Here is a 24,733-nt window from a genome sequence, read left to right as displayed (position 1 = left end):
CTTGTTATTGATAATTTAAAAAAAATAACAAAATTTTATTTTACTATTTACTACCACTACGATCAATTTTACCGATAATTCAGCACTAAAAACAATCAGATTTAACTTCTAGAGATGTTAAGAAATGTGAGTGTTGACTGTTTTACTAAGAACAATCAGACTTACTAATCCCTGTCAACGACAAGAAGGTGAAAGACAATATGGCGATGAGGTGTCAGAAATAATCTAAACCATGAAAAACTAGTTCATCGTGGCATATAGTTGCCTCGCCCTGTGATCACATAGCTTATGAATGATCCCATCAACTTTATTTAGTGACGTGTTTGCAAAAAGATTATTGACGCAGTAAAGAGGACCACAGTTGCAAGAAAATGATACAACCCCCCAATTCCATAGCTAAAAATTCACACAACTACATAATCCAAATAATACACTGTCAAGTCGATGTTTTTCGCCACTCATAATTTAGTCAAACTTGACCAGAAAACAATTAAACATCCAAAAATTAGTACGCATAAACGTCAGTAAAAAAATATCAAGGATCAATTTCATGTACCTGAAAAATGTGGAAGCATGATAATCAATCCAGAAAGAGCAGTAGCTTTGCCAATCACAATGAACCTTCAAAACAATAAAGGTCATGTGGAGCTGTAGCTACATCTTTTTTTCATCCTAATGATGGGTTAGCAACAGAAGCAAAGGCTAAAAGTACACTAGTTGTTTTCTGTTTCCAGATGGACACTTAATAGATGATTTTGCATAATAATTTACATATCTCCCAAGATTCAATTTCCAGAGCACAAAAAGGAAAATTGAGAGCTTTGCAATGTCTGTCAACCTTGGCCCAGCTGAAGATCATACAGAACAAGGACTCTGCCACATTGCAATGTCAGTGATCAGATCTCGAAGTTGATCAATAAGAAGCTTGAGATGCTTGTTCTTGTTTTCGAGTTCCTACAACCATACAGTGACAGAGTTGAACAGACTTAGAGTATGTTTCTACATAATGTTTTAGTGTGAGAGTATGGGCCAATTCCGTGTTCAGATGACTGAGCCCATAAGAAGTCGTGGTCTAGGACGCCATGTTTTCCGCATTTCAACATTAAAAAATCTGAGCAGATCTAAATTTGGAATATACTTTAAAAGACAAAACTGAATGAATACGGTACGTAAGTGCATGATATAGAAATAAATTCTTCTGCAGAACTTGAAAAATAATGTAACAGCTGGCATATTAAAAAAAAGGAAAAAAATCAAGATCTTGAGGGTCATACTAATTTGCTAAACTTGTCATGTAACTTTGGTAATTATCTTTCTCCACTATTTTTTTTTTTCATTTCATCAGAAGGTGGAGATGACTGTAAAAGGAATTTTGGTGCAACAGATTTAAATCATCAATAGAGAATCTTTTGGTTCATTCTTCTCCAAATTGCACATTTCTCTCCTCACCTAATATACCTGATACTTAGGCAAGCAAGAAATTAGTAGATTCCAGTATAATTTTGAGAAGTATTATAGAACCACAGAGAAGAAAAGGATGGTAGCAGAAATATAAGTAATTTTTTAACTTTGATAGTTTGAGAAGAATGCTGTCAGTCTGAAGGTTCAAATCGACAATTTTTGCTAGCTGGTACAAATAATAGTCGTTATTGTTATGTCGATGTAGAACTCTTAGAATACAAACTCTTCAAACTACAAACATATCATAACCAATGTAAATGTGAACAACCTCTTTATGCAATAAGTGAATTCAAGTTCTCATGTTAAAGGCCAGAAAGATATGCCACCATCTAGCAGCACTAATTTATAAAATCAGAAAAACAAAATTCTTCCTGAAGAGCTACTACTAGGCTATAGTTAATTTTGCATCAGCTACAAAAGGTGATAGCATAAATAAGCTGCTTGAAATTGATACTAAGTCACAGATAAGCACAACTTTCAAAGCTAGGAAACTGGATTATCAACTGTAAATCCAACTTTATAACAGTGATTTAAAAAGCGCTAGACGCCAAAAAGGCACCAAGGTCCAAAAACGCTCGAGGCGCTAGACGCTCGCCCGAACGAAGCGAGACGCTAAAATATAAAAATATAAAATATAATTATTTAAAATTTTAAATAAAAATATGCTATTAAATTAATAAAATCTAAGATACAAAATGAAAATAATATATTATTAATCTAATAAATACAAATACTATTATTAGTATACTGTTAACAGTATACAGAAGGAGAAGAAGGAAGGGGAGTGTAAGGGGGTGCTGACTAAGAAAAGAGGAAGTGACGGCGGCAGCGACGGCGGGAGCGGGAGTGTAATGAGGCAAAGGCAGCGGGAGTGTAAGGAGGCAGCGGGAGCGGGAGAGGGAGCGAGAGCGGCGACAGCGGCAGTAGCAAGCAACGACAGCGGCAGCGGGAGCGGCGACAGCGGCAGTGGCAATGAGCAGGGTTAGGGTAGGGCAGCGACAGCTGATATCGGTGCTTTAGTTGGTTCGATTGAACCAACTAAAGCACCGGAGACCGAACCAGACCTAAAACGATGGTTCGGTCGCCTGGTTTAACCCAGGCGCTCGCCCGAAGCGCCCAGCGCCTGGGATCGGGCGAGCGCCCAGGCGGCGCCTCTTTGAAGCGCATCGTCTGGAAGTGAATCGAGGCACTCGGGCCTCGCCTCGCCTCGCCCAAGCGCCTAGGCGAGCGCCCGAACGCCTTTTTAAATCACTGCTTTATAAGATTATATATAAAATACAATGTCAGAGGTGATGCATCTAAACGAAAAATTTTGATTCAAGGTGGAGAAGAAACTTCCCAAGCCATCAACAATTATAATATAATGATAGGGGCAATCAACAATCAACCTAATATTTTGACCGTTCGTGAGCAGAACTTGGTCATTCATGTCTAAGATCTGGTCTCTGTTGATTTACTCGGTAACATACAAATTGTTTTACAGTATACCTGATGGTGATCTATCTCCAGAATCCACATTAGAGTGAAGCAAAATTAGTTTCAGAAGTATGAACCAAATACTCCAAACCATAAACACAGTGGACAGAATGTAAGGCAAGATTCAAGTCTCAACAAATACAACCTGTTCCTGTGTTTCTGCCATCTTACAGAAAGAAATACTACCAAATTGTAATACTGCATGGTACAGTTGGTCAAATAATGGTCTCTGAGTTACCACAAAATTAAACGTCGACTGTAGTATAATAAAATTCATCATGCTGAATAATACGATGCAAAAGTAAACAGGTAATTGTCTCATCTAGTGATACTTGATTATCATGATTTTACTTGATTGCTCCAGAGATCACGAAGCGCCATATTGCACTGTAGATAAAACTGGTGAAAGAAGCAAGATGATCAACTTCAATAAATTGGTTTCTTGTCCCATTACCAAGCTTTAACTTTGACACTTTAATGCATCCCTCCATAACGCAACAAGTCATGACAATAGGCTGGAGAATAAAATACACCTCCATTTACCCCATGCATTATCAACATCTTACTGCCAAATACAACCTCAGCTACCCAACAGTCATCTATTCGATCAAAACAAGCTACTTTATTACCTTAAAAAAAATCCTAGTTCAAATGATGTTTGATTCTTGATCTTTGAAATTCTAATAAATCATTGCAAAGATCTTCTGAGAACAAGTTCAATAAATTTGGATCAGTTTTGGGATTAGTACTGGAATTTCCGTTTGGGTCACTTGATATCAACTTGATTAGAATGTTGAATTGAAGTTTCAGTTAATAAAAAGGGATAGAGAATCCATATTAAGAATCACAAAATTTAGAAAATAGGAAAATTCACAAAATTTATGAAACTCATGAAATAGAAATAGTATAGGCAAAAGAGTTGCAAAATCAGTAGCATGAAAAAAAAACACAGAATTCTCTTCAACATGTCTTTCTTTCATTATTTTTTCCTATTTGGTTTGCTTCTTGCACATATTTGAGGGATATTGTCACAAGAAAAGGGGAGGTTGCACATAATGAATAATTGAAGTTTTCGTCTTGTTTCTTGGTTGTCAGGAGTCAGGACCATTGCTTTGCAAAAGAATCCAATTAATTTCACTCAGATATGCTCTCCCATGGACAAGTCTAAATTTGTGCTATTTTTCAAATCTAATCCAATTCTGAGACCCAACATCAAACCCATAAATAAAGATTTTCATGGTAGACTAAACAGATTTTGGGATTTACTCATTTCTTAAACCTTGTTTAGGATTTTTCAAACTCCTATATTTATGAAACAAAAATGAACATTTAACTGATGTAATCTCAAAAAACAATGAGAAAAGCATAACCACTCACTTGGGTAAGGCCAAACAACTCTTTACACCGGATGGTCTCAATAGCATATCTTTGTGTCTAGCACCAAAAAAGCATAGTTCACGGTATCAGCCAACGCCGATACAATACATCTAACTTGTGTAAGTATCATCTAAGACCAACCCTATTTTGGTTGATCGGCCTTATAGCTAGAAACAGATTGGATTTTACTGGAATGGATCAGACTAACCTGGAGCTGATTGATTTTTGTCCCACACCTCAAAAGGAAAAAAGGAGAAAGTGGAAATAAAGGAATGAAGCCAAAATAGAAGAAAATACAACCTGACTATAACTATGATAAAAATTACTACTATTTTGTTTGATATTTGTTGTAACCATAATATTTGCCTTTTGCTGCCATGCTGGCAATGTTTGTTGTCCAAATGAAAGAAGAAAAAAATCAAGAAAGAAAAGATATGGTTAAATAATAGTCTCTAACCTCTTAAGATAATAAAAATGCCATGAGATTCATGAATAATCTCAGGCTCCACAAGAACACTCTTCAGATGAAATTTTTAGTTGTCTTTCCATTACTCAATATTTCAACCATATGATGATCAGAGAAGCATTGGCGTTACAATGGGATCTATCACTGTCTTCAAACCTGAAATTGGATTAATTTTAAATCTTTTGTATGACAAATAAAATAATAACCTATATATTATAATCTTTGCATGATATGATCAATAATTTATTTTCTAACAAAATTACATGATAACTATATTTTATGTATAATTCTCCATTCATTTATTGTCTATAAATTCTTTTACATTTTTTATTCATGTGTTTAGGAAGTTGGATATTTTATGAAGTCTGAACATAAAAGGAATTTCTCGTATAAAATTTCAATGGCTAAACGTGAAAGATGAAATAGCAACCATCAAATTCTGCAAAACTGCCTTATGATTATAAAAGAATCTTTGATTGACTAAAAGGGAAGATAGCAATAAATAAATGAGAGAAACACTGATGTTGACATGCTATATAATTGATGAAGAGCATATAAATTGAAAGGTTGGTGCAAGAAGCAAAACTATTATAATAATTAAAATCATAAACCCCAGCAGTGTAAATTTTCTGTAAGGTCTGCACATATAACCACATAAATACCTTTCTTAAAGAAGATGCCCGCTCTTCCAGTCTCTCAAGTTCAACTGCATCTGCTCTGGAATCCAATGCACCTGCCTCCTGCGATTATCAACAACCAAGAAATCATTACCATTTAGAAACCGCAGAACCAAAATGACAGAAATCAGATTTTCAATAGTATATTTCAAAGGATGACAAAAAATCGTCTCGATACTGTGTCAGACACTTGAATCACAAATAGAATTCTTCTTCAAATATTCATCTAACTTTCCAATCTGTGGAAAACCTGAAACGGTTCAAACAGTTCAATTTATGACAAATTTTCACGAATTTTGGCATCGAATCACGGACCTGTGTGGCGCTTGGAATGGCGGCGATACAAGAACGAAGGGCAAGGACCGCAGACTTGTAGCGTAGCCGGGCCTCGTCGAGCACTCCGCCGCCGCTGCCGCCACCCGCTTCCGACGGGTGCGAGGAGTCTACTGGCGCATCGCCAGCACCTGCCAAGGCTGCGGAGGGATGGCCAGGGGAGAGCGTGGACCAGAGGACGGGGTTACAGAGCTCGTCATTCATGGAGGAGAGGATCTGGAACGCCGCGTTGATGGTCTCCTCCAGGTGCCTCTGCCCCTCGACCCCCAGCTCTTGCTTGCTCTTTGCCGCCATCAAACGATCTACAATGCCTCTCTCTCTCACAAAATCTCTCGCCCAAGCCCTATTTGACGTCCCGTCGATCTGGAAAACCCTAATTAATTCGAGACAAAGCGGGAAGACCCGGTGCTGTTTACTCATAAAACTACGCTGCCTCGCCTAGCCGCAAAAATACTCTTCCTAATCGCCTCAGGTAAGCCGAAAAATGAAAGTCTTACCTGCCTTTTGATTAGAGGAAGCAATACATCTAGAGTTGGTCCCAACATGAGGTCATTGCATTCTCCAATCATCAGACAGGTACTCCATTGGGGACACGAAGGTCGGGAAACCCTAGAGCAAGTAGGGGAACCCGCTCACCGATTCCATTTATGAATACTCGCCACGTAAGTAGAACAGTTTATTATTTTTTACTCTGGAGGAATACCAGACCTGGTAAATGAGACAAGTCTACCCGTGAGTCTTCCGCGTCATCGCTCTTCGGAGAGACGCGAGGTGAACCATCGACGATCGGAGAGCTCTTTCTTCGAAGACGCGAGGTGAGTTCGATCTTTGTTCAAAATAGAGATTTTCTTCTCCTTTTAGCGTTACTTTCCTGTTCCTTTCTTCATTTTGCTTCCCTTCTCTGATTGGACACAGTTCTCACGGAGAACCGAAAAGGGGGTTTTCTCCCTTTAAATATGTTACGTATATCCTAGCTTTTTCTTGTTAACGATAGATAGCAGAAAACATGTGAAGTGTTTATTAACAACGGTAGAGGAGACAGAATCTTGATGTAGAAATTTATATGACCATAATCTACAGATCTAGATGAACCTTAAACACGTCATGTAGAAATTGTATACCTGGAATTAATATTTTGCCAACAAATCTTTGGAATAAAGGTGGAATCTTGTAGTTGAGAATTGCGTTGGAAGCTTACAAAATAATTGACAAGTAGGGATATCAGTTAGATTCAAGTAGACTCTGAAGATTGACATGCGTCGAAACAAGGAATTCGATCTGGGGTATCAGACCTGTACCACTCCTGGCTCGGAACTAGAATCGATCTATCTGTAGATCCTGTATCCAAAACCACTGGACATAAGACTGTTTTTAAAGAGAAAAATTAACCTTCTTCTTCTTAATCGGAGCAAGCCCATTTGGTGAAGTCCCATAAAATATTCTATAATGGCTAACTAAATTAATGCTATATGTAAATCTAGTTCGACTAAAGTTGGAGTGATTAGACCCCACCAATCAATACTTTCAAAGGGTTTGAACATATATTGAAAACATAAAAGCATTTGAATTTTTTTAATTAATTTTTACGAGTATGACTACATATTGATTCTTCCTAGGGAGCCTCGTGCACTAGGCCCGTCCATATTCTTGGACTTTGCCAAGTTGCTAGCTACCAAACATTAGGAAAATTATGATGCTGCGATGCAAAACCATTTGGAAGCTTGATAGAAAAAGCAAAGGGTGGTGACCATATAAGGATGTGGAATGGAAGGTGGCTTACCAATGTGGAATTAAACCTATTCCCACATGTCACACTCCTCTCCATTTGCTAATATCTTTCTCCTTCCAAGCACTCGAAAATTAAAACCCAAAATGGTCATTTACAAAAGTCAATCTATTTAAAATTCATAATATATATAAATATAAGGGTATCAGTAAATAATCACTTGTATGATTGCCTATTTACAGGTGGAGATCTTCTCACATATTCTTTTAGCCTAAAGGAGTAGAGGAAGGAACTATAATACCTTGCTATTTTATGTTTAGTCCAATTCTCAACTAGCTGAGACTACTGTTTACTCTAGGGAAAACCAGTAATAGTTAGGTTGTATAGTAATCAAGAAGTCACCTATATGGAAGTTGGGCAAGAGACGTGAGTGGCTAGGATGAGGTAGATATCATCACAGTAAATTTCTGTTCGTTCCATAGTGCTAGGCTGGTCATGTGTGATACTCCTCTCTTCATTACTAATAAAGAACCTGCAATCAACTTTTTTCTGGAAATAAAGAGGACATAGATAATATTACTTAACCATCCAAGAACAAATTGTGATCTATATCAAGAAAGATGCCGCATCAATGCTGCACTTAGGAAAGACAAGAACAACAAGTCAATTAAGAGGCACTGAGTAAGTTCTTACCTGGTGTGGCTCAGTTGAGCTTCCCAAACTGGCTATCCAACATAGTATAGTACCTTTCTGGTCAATTAAGTTAATACTTTTCTGCATATCTGAAATTTTCTTGAATTCACCTTATTTTCAGAAATAAAAAGGAATAACACTATAAGTTTGTTCACTTCAAGTCTAGGCTTAGGGATGGGTTAGGTTGGACTGACTTGGATTGGATTGGATAGAAAAGTTATATAGGGCTAACTTGAACTTCATCGGACTCACCAGTGGGTCAGAAAATTCTTGATCTCAGCCTGACCCATGCAGATAAAGAATTGAGTTGGGTTGGGCCAAGTTTGGTTGAATCCTATCATCAAGAAACATATGACTGACCCATAAGTAACCTGACCGATTAGTTATTTCCTTGTAACTTCCATTATATATCTGCATCACTTACTTCACAGACTATTTCCGTGCAAGCTTCATTTCCAAAGAATTTTTTTTTGCAGTGCCAGTAACACCCAAGGATCATGGCCAAGCACCATCCTGATCTCATTATGTGTCGGAAGCAACCAGGGATTGCTATCGGTCGCCTGTGCGAGAAGGATGATGGGAAGTGTGTCATCTGTGATTCATATGTCCGTCCATGTACACTCGTGCGGATCTGCGATGAGTGCAACTATGGTTCATTTCAGGGAAGGTGTGTCATCTGTGGAGGAGTTGGGATTTCTGATGCCTACTATTGCAAAGAATGCACCCAACAGGAGAAAGACCGTGATGGGTGTCCCAAGATTGTCAATCTGGGAAGTGCCAAGACTGATCTTTTCTATGAAAGAAAGAAATATGGATTTAAGAAAAGATGATCTGTTTTCTCTTCTACTTAGGACTACTATGTTGTTAATGTTGTAACAACTATATGCGGAAGACTAAGCACTTGGTACACAATGCAGTTATGGGACTGTTTGAGAAAGATTAGAAAGGAACTATATGCATAAGCTGACAAATGATATTAAGTGCATTTTCTGTAGTTTGAATCATATATGAACTTTATATGCTTCTTTCTTTCTTTTTTCTCGATTGCTAAGACATGTTTTACCTTTTGGAAAGCGAATATTGAATTCATTTGCACACCATGTCTGGTTGGAACACTTATCCATCAATTCTTCAGTCAGGCCACGGCTGGCCCAAGAAGATCTGCCCATCCTATGCCTCTTCGGATATGTTAAGACCATTAGATCTTCCTTTATATTTTACCGAGTAATCCAAGCAGCATTCATTTCCTTACAGTGATCAGTGGTCAAGGAGTTGGTCAGAGCAACAGTAAAAGCATACCCCACCAGATGCAGGAAGGGCTGCAGAAGGCACAGTGTTTGCACACAGGCTCTCTTCTTCTCGGAACATGATGCTGCACATAGCAACAGGATGGACCACAAGTGCGATGAACAGGAGCTTAATTGTAGCCTTGTGAGCAAGTATGAATTTGTAGCTTTGTGAGCAGTGTTGTGTGAGGACAAGCCTGCTCAGTAGTAGTGGAGCCACAGAAGGGTCAGGATCATCTGCGGCAGTGCCTTCAATAGGAACCACACCACGCAATTCTTGCATCCAAAACATTTATTCGTCTGTGAGCAATCCTATTTTGAATCCGCTGCTGCTGTCACTGTTTGCCTGCGATGGAAAAGCCCTCTGAGCCCTTGAGTTGATGAGGAAAAGGAGAATCTCATTTTCTTTACCTTGTCTGACGAGAACTGTAAGTTTCTATTGTATGGTTGTTTTGAAACCCTGTTCGTCGCGATTTGCTCATGAAGAATGGTAGAGCTCTATTGTCTGTCTTCTCATCGTAGTTGCCTAAGGTCATTCCACCAAATAATATCCGGTGAAGGACTCCAACTATGCAAGGGAATGGGGTTGTCTTCCTTTGTTGAACCGAAAGGACTTGTCATTACGAAGCTGGTCTCATAAAGAGATGATACGAGCAATATAGAGGACAAGCAATCAAGCTGGTCGACAGGCACAGCTCACGTTGGCTTGTGATTTGTGTGGTGCGCTCCTTCGAGTCGAATGTCTCATCCTTTGCTCTCGTCGCATGCACCACTCGGGTGGCATCACCATTGCCCACAGTGCCGAGCTCCATGTGCTGCTACGGCTCAGAACCGGCGATGCCCTTCGCGCGGTACGTCCCTTGTTGTTCTCAGACGAGGAAAAGGTCACCAGAGTCGAGAACATGCTCTCTGTTTGGGTTACGAACAGATGATACAGCGACCTGCTACTGCTGCTCGCAATGATTAGCATTGGACTGGGAAGGAAATTTGTGTTAGAGAAGAAGCTATATAAAATTCGAAAGCTCTCACCGAAATCTCAACCCAACATTTGTTATGATGCTTAGCATTGGATACGAGGGAAATATTTGAGTCTTCGAAGAGGTTATGATCTTTATTTTGGAGTAAGTGCAGATCAAGAACACATATAATTGACAAGAATTAAGGGATGCAAGCCACGTTGGAGTAGACATTAAGATCCCAAGTATGGAAGATATGATCAAACATGCACGCTGAGGATGCAAGCATCGAACGAGTACATCATCAACGAGGCTGATCATTCACACATCAATGGATAGAAATCACAATGTAATACTTGTTTTCATCCTTCAAATAAATGGATACACGACGAATTGCATGTTTTAGTGGACTAATCCATATGATAGTCGTAGCAGTCTTTTCTCGAAACAACACGACTGCTAAAAATTGTAGTAATTCCATCACTGCAGCATTTGGAATTTACGGAATGTTTCTTTGCCAATATCCAAACTCTATAAGTAGGCACAAAAGTGTCATTTATGCATCATGTCGTAAGATATAAGAAATCTATGATAAGAAAATGAAAGAAAGCATAGGCTTGTAAGATATTGAGAGAGTAGCTTGAGCTTATATCTATCTGTTAATCTCTTTCCTCATTAAGCTAGACAAATTTCTCATGCACTTAATTCTCAGGAGCTTATCGTAAAAGTGCGGGTAGGAGAATTCCCATAACAATATATGAAGGTTGTGGTTGAGCCTAGCAAGAGACAAATTATTTTTAGTACTCAAATTAATGTGAGAGATCTATCCTAAGCTCAGGAGAAGAAAGTGTGAAGATTTGAATCCTGAGCTCGTAAATTGGAACCGGTGAAGCTTTGGTTTCTAAGCCCATGAAAAGTAATTGATGTGGATTTGGTTCTGAATCCATGAAGAGGAACCAAAAAGGTTTTGTTCTCAAGCATCAGAAAACAGGAATCCATGTAGCTTCTTTACTTGGTTCTTTGCTTACTGCACCTTTAATCCGATTAGCTAACTCATTACCAAGCTCTTCATATTTCTCATTCTAAAAACTTTGGAACTTGATGAAACAAGTCAAGTTTGATTTGAGTTAAACTATTGAGTTTCGACGAGTCGAATTAACTCGATTGGATTGATTCGATGAGATTCGAAGAACTATGATCTAAACAACAACTCGGTCACTATTGTAATGTAAATTCATTCTATTTACCAAGCAATCAAATAGTTAAATTATATTTGATTCGTCTTCAGCTTCAGCTTCAGCTTCAGCTTATATAACTTAGATTGAAGTCATGATGCAAAATAATTAAATTATATTGCGACTATCCAACAACTGATTCGATCACATCATATTAATTGAGATTGAGACATTATTTGGTCAACAAAAGCTGAGTACTTTCTTTCGACCTCAGCACAGGATATGAGATGATGGCCTCAACCTCAGCAGGAATGATTCTCTCATTATGACAACGATAATTCTTATTGGAATGGTGTAACTGTGTCCATCATGCAAAGTCCTACTCGAGAACTTGTTTTCTTCTCGAGTGATTCACTAAGAACAAAACCCTAAGATTTGAATCAAGATTGCTGTGTAAGATCGATCCATAGGGTTTAGAAAGCTCAAAACAAAGTTGTCTATGAAACAACATTCTCTGGACATGTGCAATTGCATGTGATCCTATTACTAAATGCTTTACTACGTACTGACTGTGTGGATGCATGCCCACTGAGAGACTCTCAAGTTAAGATTAGACTAATTTAATGACTAGACTAGTAGTTAACACTCTTCTATATCACTACTAATCTAAACCCATTCTTTACATATAACCCCCACAGGTGGAGTAGTATCTCAGATTGCACCATTTCCTTGCAGTTCAAGAAAAGAGGCAGCAGCATCACAACACCTTCACACTCATCGATTAAAGAATGGATTCCTCGATACAGCATCTGTTTCTTATTTCCATATGGTTGTGAGCTTACTGTTGCGTCGAAAGAATAGCAATTTGATAGAGAAATTCTTTTTCCAAAAAAAATAAAATGTCGTAAGAATTCTTTCATAATAGTTCTTCTTCTTCTTCTTTTTTCTTCTAATTTTCAGATAATATATATATGGATCGAATTGAGATCCTTCCACAGAGAGTAAGATGGGAGTGAATGTTGCTGCTGTACGGCTATTAAATTGCATGCTTGGCGACGCAGCAAACATGGAGAGATGGTGAGCTTGCAGCGGTGGAATCCACGCGACGAATGGCGTAACTGCGACCCTATCGTAAACGTTTACTACGTGAGCCACTGAACCACCGCGACCGCCTTTCTACAACCGACCATGTAAAGGGTCTCTGGTACGTGCACCGGCATGCGTTGTCCGGCTCTCACGTGCCTCCTCGCACGTGCCCGCTCTCGCCTTGCTGCCGTCTCCTGATATAACTCGGGACACGGGGAGGGAGGGAGAGCCGCGCTCGTTCCCATAGCAGTGAAACGCCTGCGGTGTCGCTTTCTGTTGCCGCCGTTGTCAGCTCGAGCTCCTCGCAGCGACTGAGCACCGAGAGAGGGATGGGGGAGGTGCAAAGCTGACGCCTTTTCCTTTTTGCGCGGAAGATTTCGGGTTTTCTTTGTTTGTTTTTGTGAGCCTCGGTGGATGATTTAAACCCAAAGATGCGAGCTTTCTTGCAGGAAGAGAAGAAGCCGGAGGCGGGGAAGAAGGAGGCGGCGGCGGCGGAGGAGGAGAAGCCCAAGGCGAAGGAGGAGAAGAAGGAGGAGGCGAAGGCGGACGACGGGAAGAAGGGCGGCGCCGGCGAGGGCGAGAAGGAGAAGAAGGAAGGAGGTGGCGAAGAGAAGAAAGATGGGGGTGGTGAGGAAAAGAAGGAGGACGCGCCGCCGCCTCCCCCGCCGCCGGAGGAGATCGAGATGCGCGTCTTCATGCACTGCGAGGGGTGCGCCAGGAAGGTCAAGCGCTGCTTGAAGGGATTCGAAGGTAACGAGGGTGTTACATCAGTCTGAAACTCAAGAATGTCTTTTTTTGTTCGTTTTCTGCGAGTGATTTGAATAAAAATCTGATTTTTTTTTTCGGTGATAAAGGGGTGGAGGGCGTGATGACGGACTGCAGGACCCACAAGGTGGTGGTGAAGGGGAAGAAGGCGGCGGAGGACCCGATGAAGGTGGTGGAGAGGGTCCAGAAGAAGGCCGGGAGAAAGGTGGAACTGCTGACTCCTCTGCCGCCGCCGAAGCCGGAGAAGAAAGAGGAGGAGAAGAAGGAAGAAGAGAAGCCCAAGCCGGAGGAGAAGAAGGAAGAGGTGAGTCGTTCTGTTTTCTGATACCAATCTTCTCTCTTTTGCCTCCGCCGTGAGTTCAAAACTGAAAACTGCATTTTTTATTTTTTTTCCCCTTCTCTTCACGCACAGCCGCAGGTAATCGCAGTGGTGCTCAAAGTCCACATGCATTGCGAGGCCTGCGCACAAGAGATCAAGAAGAGGATACTAAAGATGAAAGGTTCCCTCCCCTGCTTCTTCTCCTTCCTCTCTCTTTCCTGATCTTTAGGAAATACCACCTTTTTAGCAGAATCTAATCTCGTTTAACGAAGTTCCTTGTGCTTTAACTTTGTGATGATACTGATTTTTCTCCATAAGATTCAACTGCTTTTTGGTCTGCTGCATCTTTACAGGATGTATATTCTTTCTTTTCCCCTTTTGCTTCAGCTGCACTCAGACCCTGTTTCACTGAAATATTTGGCTCTCCATCTTGTAAAGAACCTTCACATCTCCATGAGAATTCAACAACCGGTATCTTTCAGGAGTAACCGAGGCTCTTTTTCTCAGGAACAGAAAACAAGCTTATCTTATTTCTCTCTTTTACCTGTAGTCCTCTGTGATTACGGTTTGTGGCTGAAGCTTCCTCTGCTTTTTTTGCTTTCTAATAATTCTAAGTTGGTGGAATCTCTCATCTTCTGTCCTGGTTTTCGATCGATAACGACTAAAAATCGGATTTTTCTTCCAAAACTCTGCGAATCGAGCAGGGGTGCAGTCGGCGGAACCGGATCTGAAAGCCTCGCAGGTGACGGTGAAGGGCGTCTTCGCCGCGCAGAAGCTGGTGGAGTACGTGTACAAGAGGACCGGGAAGCACGCGGTGGTGGCCAAGGAAGAGCCAGTGGACAAGAAGCCGGCGGAGGAAGAGAAGAAGGACGACGGCGCCGGCGGGGACGCTGCCAAGGAAGAGAAGAAGGCAGACGAAGCCGGGGGAGCCAATGCCGAGGGCGAGAAGAAGGAAGAGAAAGGCGGCGAAGGGGGCGGCGGCGGCGGCGGTGGGGACGAGAAGGACAAGAAGGAAGGCGGCGGCGGAGCGACGGAGGACGGCGCGGCGCCGCCCGCAAAGGTGATGGAGCTGATGCGAAACGAGTTCTACCAGTACTACCCCAGATACGCCGCGGGGTACGTGGGATACGCGTATCCCCCTCAGATCTTCAGCGATGAGAACCCTAACGCCTGCTCCGTGATGTAAAATAAAAATAAGAATAAAACCTTTTTTGTTGGGCGAAAAAAAAAAACAAAAGAGAGATTAATTAGTGTATAATGTGATGTTAATTCCACCTTGGAGAAACAGTACAAATATAAGTCTCTACCTTGTTTCGTTCGTTTCCGCCGCATTCGGGGGGTGGATGGCATTTACGATACGTGAGAGGAAACGGTGGTAGCTATGCATACATACATGGCCATGTGACCGTAACATGTCATGTCCGAAGGGAGGGAAGGATGATGACCCTGCATCGAATGGGACATGGTAACTTTTCATCCATCTCTGCCAAATGATTTGGAAATCTCAGTGTCTTCGATTGCCTGTCACCGTATGATGATATGGAGCAGGGTAGTCTCAGGTCCTGTACGCCGTCCGTCGTCGGGTACAAGTGAAGCCTCAGCTTTGTTCGTTTAGGCACACAGACGCGGGCGTTTGCGATGCCACCATCTCAAAAGTGACTGCATTTAATTGGCATTTGAAGGTCGGATAATTTTATAGCTCTTGGATGTTCCTCCATCCAGAATATATATATATATATATATATATATATATATATATATAGTAAGAGATGAAATCAGAATAATTGATAATATTGCTGCAAATTCATCCATTTCTTTTTTCCCCACACACTGACAACGCACGAAGGAAATGAATCCAAGAAAAACTCTTTGGCCATCTCCACCATCATCCGCAAGCGCTGTGTCGTTGTCAGCTATCAGATGATGGCAGTTGAATCAGATGATTAGATTCCCTTCCGAGCCAAAAGAATTCCGAGATCCACAGTGGAGTAGGGCAGCGTGGTAATTGCGTGACATGATGAAGCAACTTGACCTTGGCCATTAATGTACCCCGTCCCCCCCCACCTTCGTACCCTTTTGTCTTCGTTCCCATGAAAAGCCCCGTCAGCTTTACACCCAAGAAAAGCTTCGTTGGGAAACCCAACCCCAACCCCAACCCCAACCTATTGTTTCCTTCCTTCCACACACCACACGTTGATCATCGATCCATCCATCGTCTACTCTTCCCCCGTCCGATTATTAAGCATTTCAATTGATTCGGTGGAATCGCATTCGCATTGAATCCACGTCGATTATCGAAGTTCTACAAGAAACTTGATTTGGATACACCAACTTCTCGTCCTTGCAGTTGCAGTTTCATCCATCAACAAAAGTTGGCAAGACAAATCTACTGGTTTGACAAGGATTTCTGTTTTTGATGCAAAACAAAGTTGGCTGCTTCTTTAGAATTCTTTGGCTTACGGTAAACGTTCATACGCATCGAGAAAAGTTTGCTGTCAACCCTATCGGTTGCAGTGTCAACTCCGAGTAAAGATCACAATCATAGAGGTGGAAGACCTGTGAAGCAAAGGTTACTTTTAGGATACTAGTAGCAGATGAAACTACCACACCATCACATAGGTTTTTTTTTTTGCTTTGAATTTTGTATTACTTAACCACCTTTGGTGATATTATTTTTTTCAAGAAAAAATTATATAAGATTTTAATTACTCAATATTTGTATTAAATCAATATTTTATATAAAAAATTGATGCTTTATGTAAGATTTATTAATTTTTTTTAAAAAAAATTAAATTTTTTATAAAAATAAATATTATATATATATATATATATATATATATATATATATATATATATATATATATATATATATATATATATATATATATATATATATATATATATATATATATATATATATATATATATATATATATATATACATCATCAACGATAAGATATCTTGTTATTCTCGTTCTTTCGTCTCTTTGGCTAATAAGTTACTTTATGCATCCAACAAAAAAATTATTTTCTTGTGACCTATAAAATTATAACTTCCACAACATTGTAAAGTGTTTAATATCAAAAATAATAGTTTCAAATCAGAGATATTAAGAAATTTATGCTAGGTTACATGATTCTTTATAATTAGATAAGATATATAATAAAAATAATTAAATTCTGATGATAGATATTAGCTCACTAGCATGTCCTTATACGAGGAACTCGGTTAGAATATGTAATTGAGATATTATGATTTTAGATTTAAAAATGATGTCTTTACAAATCATATAAATTTTTTTTTTTCAGACGATATCAAAAGGTATACATTCTAATATTAATTTAATATTATTTAATTTTAATACTAACATAAAAAATTGTTTGCATTACATATTACATATTTTACAGTTACAATCTGAGCATTGGATGCTACTTATGGCGCGCATATATATCAAACGTCATCATAGCGTAGCAAAAGTTCTCAACACATTCCCACGAGTTGTTTGGATCGCATCTGTATATAGGATCGGCCATTGGAGACTGCAGTGGGGCCCATCGGTGGCTCCTCCTCCTTCCTGTCGTCGCACCTGTGAATAATATTAGCTCAGCAGCATCCGAGAACCATAAATGGAGATAACATGAGCATATCACGTGTACTGTTTCTCCTCCTTCCTGCAGAAGCAGGGTAGATTAGCTAAAAGAACCCCAGCTTGAAGTCTTCTCGGTGTCCGCAGGTGGAGCAACAAGACTTTCCATGCATCTGCGTGACGAACCGAGGAGATCATGGTCTTGCAGCCCACACCTGTGTCGACGATGATGTTGCTGAGAGCATGCACCCGCGTACGTACTTCCATCAGCATGTAGATATATACATCGAAAAGTTGCTTTCATTCCTTGCGTCGCGTGTGCTATTCCCCTACGTACTGAGATCAAATCCAGGGTATCTGCAGGCTTCCCAAGGCTCAGCAGACGCCAAACCTCCACTGACCGCCACTTTTCCTCTCGAAAGAAGCAGCGTGGGAGGGTGGCGTTTCTTTTTGCCTTCACAAGTTCCGAGGAGCCATGACAAGACTGTAGTGGCGGTGGTGGCGATGGTGGTGCCGGGGAGGGCGACTGCACCATGAGCGCCACATGGGTGCCGTGGTCGGCCTTCGCGATACCTGAGGCGCTCGATGGGTGGAGGGAGAGCACGAATCACGAGGCAGAAGGCGGGTGACTGGCGTCGTGTCGCCATCGCGATGGTCCCTGCCGCCGGCGTGCCGGCTACTGCAACGGATCTTGGCCGGATCCGCCCCCCCCCCCCACGTGACCTCTGCCCCGACCCTCCCCCACTGGCGCCCTCCATCGTACGGCCAGGATTCCTGTGTCCCCTGCCCGATGATGTCTGGTCCATCACACCGAACACCCGAATCACTGGCCGTTCCGCTGCCACGAGGCACTGGCCTTTTTACGTATCCGTCCCTCCAAAGTGTAGAAATAATAGCATCGTCCTCGCAAATTTTGATATTATATTGATTCTATTCACATATATTCCTCTTATTGATTCTACTCACATATATTTATTTACTCACACAACTAACCTCCACTATTATTTTTAATTAATTAAATAGGATATTTTATCGAGAAAAAAAATTTCATGATGATTTTAATTAATTAAGTAAAACATCGAACTATGATGATTTTAGTTTGATGGAAATATAATATCTATAAATAAAACACTGGATGAGTTAACCTAATCGTGATGAGTCTTGTAATACAGGATATGTGCTAAGAATTATTCCTTGAAGAAATTTCTAGAACAGGGATAAAAATTATGATCTTTCAATTAAAACTATAGGTTCCAGTAAATAATATAGTTTTGACTTTTTAATGGGGTTGGCACTCCTAAACCAAATATTTAGCCTCTACAAGGAAATATTTTGCATGAATCTATACTCTTTCTTCCATTATCCTCGTAACTTATCCACCTCTTATTTATAATTAGTCAAAACATGACTCACTCTGTCCCATTCCTAATGCTGCCTTCCTTTTTGCAAGTCAATTTGATATGATGTAGAATCAATATTATAATCGAGACATAAAAGGACGAGGTCAAATCTACTATATATATTTAGGTACTTAAATAATCCTTGAATCATGTGCAAATAGGAACAACTAGAAATTTAAATTTTAAAAAATAACACAAAGGAATCCTAATCGAGATTGAAATAAATATTGATAAGAAAATAATAAAGTTATATATATTTAGTGTGATATCAACTCACGTTTATCTCATTCGTCTTTCGGTGGAAGGGAAGGGAGCTTCTCAAACTAGTACAAGTTACTTCAAATATTCTATACAACTCATTCTCATTGTAAAACAAAAAAATGTTTATTTTTGTATAGTTAGATTAGCCAAGAGAGAGGTGATATTACGGTTGCAAGCTTAAACTTGCCAAGGCATTTCATATACCTTTAAATCTCCAAAAAATATAGAAAAAAATAAAGTACTTAAAAACATATATCAAATATTTGAAAATGAAAAATCAGAGTGATACCAAATTTTAGTACCAACCATAACAAATTTCAATCTTATTTAAGATCCATCTAAGATTTATTAAAACGATATCTATTCATGTAATTTACTACTTCGTATATCTTATCAAGATATATGTAATTTTTATAAAATAAATAAATATTTTTTTATCGATACGAGTGATTTATCTGTCAGCATAAAATTTATAATATATTATATATAATATAAAAAACTTTTATGCCATGAGATCCTATTTATTTATTTATAGACTATAGTTCCTTTCATTGAGGATATCTCCTATGTAATTCTATTATAATATAGATTTATTTTTTATTGATCAATATTATTATCAGAATCTAAATAGTTATATTATATATCTTATCTAATTATAAATAATTATATAATTTTTTTATTATCTAATTATACAGACAAGTTAGATAGACTTTTTTTTATTATCCTATAAATTTTTGTTTCCACATTATATATATATATATATATATATATATATATATATATATATATATATATATATATATATATATATATATATATATATATATATATATATATACGCTAAATAATTAAATGGATGAGCGGTGGGGGCGGTAGGTTCGTTTCCCGACGGCCGAAAGGGACGCGATTCCCTGGGGAATGGGGTGGCCCACTGACAGCCCATGGATCGGACGGTTGACAAAAGGTTCAGATTCCCCCACGCGGCATGTCGGTTGATCTGGCAGGGATGGTGGGCGTCACGTGGGGAGTGTACCCTCGCCTCCGATACGTCCATCATTGCTGAGTCAGATGGGCCCCATCATGTCCTTGGGTTTTCGTCTGTGGCGCCGTCTAAAGTTGGCAAGAGAATATTGGGAGATGGTAGAGAGAGGGTAAAAAGAAAGGAGTCATTCACATACTGCCATATTTAATTGATTGATAGTCGTTTCATTGTTATAATAATTATTTTTTATTACATTAAACTGTCTTAAATATACGATCCCAACATATGATACTGTTCTGATACCATTAATTAAAGCTTAAGATATTATGAAATAACATCTCCATTCGGGTGATGAGATGTCGAGGCAAGAATTGGATTTTTTTTTTTAATCTCTTCTGACATCATCATAAATTTTTAATGCTACCTAATTTCAAATTTGTAGCCTAATTATGTTTGTACGTTTAACTATTAAAATAATCTCATTGACAAATATAGTATATATTGATCTTTATCCTATATATATAATTAATAAATTCATCCATTAGGAATGTAAAATGTTAAATTCTCATATAGATTCTTGATATAATCATATATTAATAAAAAAAATTAATAGATTGAATTTATTTTATATAAAAAATATTCATCTCTAATCAAATCTGAACATGTGACATTCTAACATTAATAAAAGTAAAAAAATATCTTGATCGGTCAATCCAACTTCGCTAACATTAATTAAACGAAAAACATTCAAAGAATATTTTCTAGAAATATTTTTTTTAATATATGACATAATTATTGAGATCAGATACTTCTCACCCTCGCCTACTTAACCTAAATATCAAAGGGATCATGTTAATAACACTCTTCAATACTAGTCTTGATCTTAATAGCACAAGTTGACTCGATACGGTAAAACATATTGAGTAGATCCGAAGATTGCTATCATAAGTCAAATTATAACTAAAGTTGGATCGAACACCTAACCTAAGCCATTTGGCTCTAAAACTATCTTCTTGACATATTTTCTTCGATTATAAAGTGATATATGTTTTGTATATAAGACTCTTCTCTTCTTCTTCGTGTAACTTAGCAACGATTCTTTTTTCTATATTTTTAATAGTTGTATAGGTTTTTGAAGAATCGATAACTGCTCGTCCACTATTATACAACCTGTGTTTGTGTTGCCATTTTGCTCCCTTAAAGCCTTCTCCAAAAGCTTCAACTTTGACACTTTTTAGATTACTTTGTATCACTGTATGTTGACTTGTCAATAGTCTTTACACTATCCTAAATTCTACTGTGTTCAGACCAACTATTATAGCATTCGAAAGGAAGCTTTTGTTTCCAATAATCCATCAATTATATCACTGCAGCAGAAAGAATTATCATTCTAGATTTAATCACTCGGGGAGGTTAATCTACTTCGTAGTATAAACTACAAAATCAATTATATCATCATTTGATTTGACTCTCAAGCTAAATATCATAAATCGATCGAGTGTCTATTTATATATTTTATATTTTTAGATAATTTTATATTTTTTTTCGTATATTTATATTAAATATATATTATTTATATATCAAAGAGGGAATGGAGAGAAAATAAATTGCATATCATTGTTGATATTACCGTATTAGTAAAAAAGAATAAGGTTCTCTTTTAACCTTTGAACTATAAGAACCTATGTAGTTTCAGACTCCACCAACTTGTATTATCTTGTTCTCCACCTTTTTAAAGAATCCATATTATCTCATTTCTAATAAAGTGATAAAAGATTACGATAAAGACACATAGAATAGTATCCTTGTATGAGTAATTGATTTGATTTTATAATTTGAATGTATGATTAAGAAAATTTTCTTTCTCTAAACCTGTATAAATACTCATCATCTCAATGAATGAAATCTATCCCTTTCATAACATATTCATCAATTCTACCTGATATCAGAGCTCCTTTTGCCTTAGCAAGATTTCCCTTTTCTCGTTGTCCGATGATAACAATCCCTCTTCTTTGCTAATTTGTTGTTGTCGATTTCTTCCTTTGCTCAACGATCCTTCTCCTACGCTAATATCGTTCACAGATCTATAATCATCGATACTGCTTGTATATTTGATCTAACTTCAATGATTGCCCCTGCTCCATTCCAACAATCGTGGTGTTCTTACTCACAGATCTAACCTCTTTCTAGAGTGATAATTTTTTGATCCTTTTCCTACTTGTTCTCGTTATCGATCTACACTAAGACATCTCGTTGATCTATTATCGTCACTGTAATAACAATAATGCCCTCTCCTTAGCGAACTATCATGCGAACAAGTTCTTACAAATCTCTTTACCGACTTCGTAGCAAATCTCCCCATCGTAACAATCTTCCCTGCCTCCTTAGATCCGTCGATCTTCTCAAGAGCCTCGTTCTCAAATCATAAATTGATTGAAAATACAAAGAATATAATAATATCATTTGATATGTATCTCTATCATTTTATTATTATTATAAAGAATCTTGACTTTATAGCCTTTTACTTCATTCACCAAACAAGCTCATCTTTATTTTTCTGTATAGGGTTAGAGATGGAGGTAGATCTTGATTCTAGGGTTTTGTGATGATCTAACAAAGATTGATTTACTAACATTTGTTCTTAGGGGCTATGTGAATTTATCAAAGATTGATTTGTCACATGCTAATAATATATATGATGAACCTTTGGCTAGGTAGAGTCTAGGCTCCTGCTCATAAAGAACACAAATAGATTCTTGATCACATCAAAAAGGCATATGAATATGTAATCAATTCTGTGGTCATATGATCGGATGGAAAAACTGGCCCTCCTGTTCTCATATTCACATCATTCACCACAGTGTACATGCTTGCAAAACTGTATTGGCATTCGATGCCTGCTGCTACTACTTTTCCTTTAATCGATGGGTACGATGGAATTCTTTTTGGGTGGGTGCGAGGTTAGAGAAATATTCATGGAATATCATGAACATGACCTTACAGGACTTTGTCACCATCCGTGGAAATGAGCATGGCGTCGATGGGTGGTAGACAAAAGCCTTTATTTATAATGATGAAGACAAGAACAGATCCTCGAGTGTGATGGGAAAGCAAAGGTTTTTGTTACAAAGAGGAGATATTGGTGGTCAATCATGTCCGGTGGATGGAAAAGAAAAAGGTTGTGATGTGAAGAGCATAGGTTGGCCTTTACCCATCAATTACTACTGTCCATTCTCTCATTCGGTGATAGAAACCTCCTCATTTATCGATGGATGTTTTGCACCAACCAAAGTGTCAAACCACCATATCCTTTTCTTTTCTTTTTTTTTGTCTCCCAAAAAAATAATTATGAATTGGTTACAAAAAAAAAAAAAAATCTGATGCTGTGATTTTCATATCTTGAATCTCAAGCCTTGGAATGAATAGTGGTCAATGAAGTTCAAATATTTTCCAGTTACATACATAGAATCACAAGCATGTACTGATCATCAAGTTCATGGCTTGCTGAAGCAAATCATATTGCAGCCTAGCTAGTAATGAACTTTGGCATAACATATATACATTCCTTCTATTTAAATTGAAGGTTTTGATCTCCTCTCATGGGAGGGAGAGAAGATAATAAGTTTGTTTGTCTTTTGGAGGAAACAAAAAATCACTGATTACCTGAGATTTTTATTAAGAGATTAGAGGGCTTTTTTTTTTATTGGTTTAACTATAGTTTGCCGTCAAAGTAAATCATAACATGGAATTACTGTCTTTTACTTGTACTTTTTGCTGAAATGAGACTACTCCTACAGCAAGAAACACATGGTCACGCTTGAGCTGATGAATCAAAACAAAGCAGGAATTGATTACATTAAAATGATTGCAGGGACAGCATTTGTTTCGATTTTCCGTATAATTAAAAGGAAATTGTGTGCTTCCTTTGATTTATGTGTGTCGAAAAGCAGATGCGCATGAAAGAGTCTCTTGTCACAACATGAGCTCCGTTGTCTTCTTATTCTTAGCTCCTTATCTCTTATGATTCCAATGCTGCTTTCTCACTCCTACTGCTCTCCTTTTTCTTTTCTTTTGCATAACTTCTACTGTTATCTTTGGACCAGTCAGATGACATTTGTAATCCTTTGATTCAGTACGACAACAAATAGCAATAAAATAGTAAAATTTTAATTATTTAAGATCGATTTAAGTTTTATAAAATTTATATTCTTAATTAAATTAAACATATTTAATTTTTTAGTAAAATCTTTCTAAATCTCATTCTCTCTCTCTCTCTCTCTCAGTGTATCTGTTAATAGTCTCACATCTTTCAACTACAACATCTTTTAAGCCTCCCTAGCACATATATGTAAACCTCATTCTATCCTCTATCCAGACTACACATAATTATTTATGATTAAAAAATATATTTTTAATCTTTCCTAATAAATAATTCCATGCATCAATCAATCCTTGAATCCTTTGATTCAGTAGAAAAGCTAAACAGTTTTAGGCAATGTTGCAACACCAGGTTGAGACTCCAATACTTACAGAAGAGCGTAAATAATGAATGTTCTCAGGTTGGAAACAGTGAATGTGTTTTAAATGCAAGATGTTAATTTGTTGCCTTGGCTTTCCAAGGTATACCATGGCGTTCTCCATGCTGCATGTGATCTTATAAGCCCAGCCCATCACACTGTGGTGAGAGGAGGCCGAGCGGTGAGGGAG

The 24,733-nt window shown here is 38.2% G+C and overlaps 3 protein-coding genes across 5 annotated transcripts; 2 read left to right on the top strand and 1 right to left on the bottom strand.

Annotated features, from left to right (window-relative positions):
* Window positions 1-521: 521 nt before the first annotated feature.
* LOC135648885 (mediator of RNA polymerase II transcription subunit 30-like) lies at window positions 522-6,218 on the bottom strand. Of its 3 annotated transcripts, none has more exons than XM_065166886.1 (3): window positions 5,773-6,218; window positions 5,443-5,520; window positions 522-3,452 (listed from the first exon to the last, which is right to left on the bottom strand). In XM_065166886.1, the coding sequence occupies exons 1-3, from the start codon at window positions 6,208-6,210 to the stop codon at window positions 3,285-3,287; spliced, it is 684 nt and encodes a 227-aa protein (XP_065022958.1). In that variant the 5' UTR covers window positions 6,211-6,218; the 3' UTR covers window positions 522-3,284. The 3 variants fall into 3 exon arrangements, with proteins under 3 accessions (XP_065022958.1, XP_065022959.1, XP_065022960.1); XM_065166887.1 differs by having other exon boundaries at window positions 522-954; window positions 5,773-6,206; XM_065166888.1 differs by having other exon boundaries at window positions 3,310-4,371; window positions 5,773-6,214.
* Window positions 6,219-6,491: 273 nt separating this feature from the next.
* LOC103996651 (PHD finger-like domain-containing protein 5A) lies at window positions 6,492-9,238 on the top strand. Its single transcript, XM_009417608.3, has 2 exons — window positions 6,492-6,605; window positions 8,686-9,238. Exon 2 carries the CDS (start codon window positions 8,707-8,709, stop codon window positions 9,037-9,039), a length of 333 nt encoding a protein of 110 aa, XP_009415883.1. The 5' UTR covers window positions 6,492-6,605; window positions 8,686-8,706; the 3' UTR covers window positions 9,040-9,238.
* A 3,659-nt stretch (window positions 9,239-12,897) lies between these two features.
* On the top strand, window positions 12,898-15,115 carry LOC103996650 (heavy metal-associated isoprenylated plant protein 7). The gene is made up of 5 exons (XM_065166916.1): window positions 12,898-13,050; window positions 13,162-13,462; window positions 13,567-13,781; window positions 13,890-13,977; window positions 14,501-15,115. The coding sequence occupies exons 1-5, from the start codon at window positions 13,042-13,044 to the stop codon at window positions 14,980-14,982; spliced, it is 1,095 nt and encodes a 364-aa protein (XP_065022988.1). The 5' UTR covers window positions 12,898-13,041; the 3' UTR covers window positions 14,983-15,115.
* Window positions 15,116-24,733: the final 9,618 nt, after the last annotated feature.

This window comes from Musa acuminata, chromosome BXJ3-9, assembly GCF_036884655.1.
Source record: "Musa acuminata AAA Group cultivar baxijiao chromosome BXJ3-9, Cavendish_Baxijiao_AAA, whole genome shotgun sequence".
NCBI lineage: Eukaryota > Viridiplantae > Streptophyta > Magnoliopsida > Zingiberales > Musaceae > Musa > Musa acuminata.
This window is presented reverse-complemented; position numbering and strand designations above follow the sequence as displayed.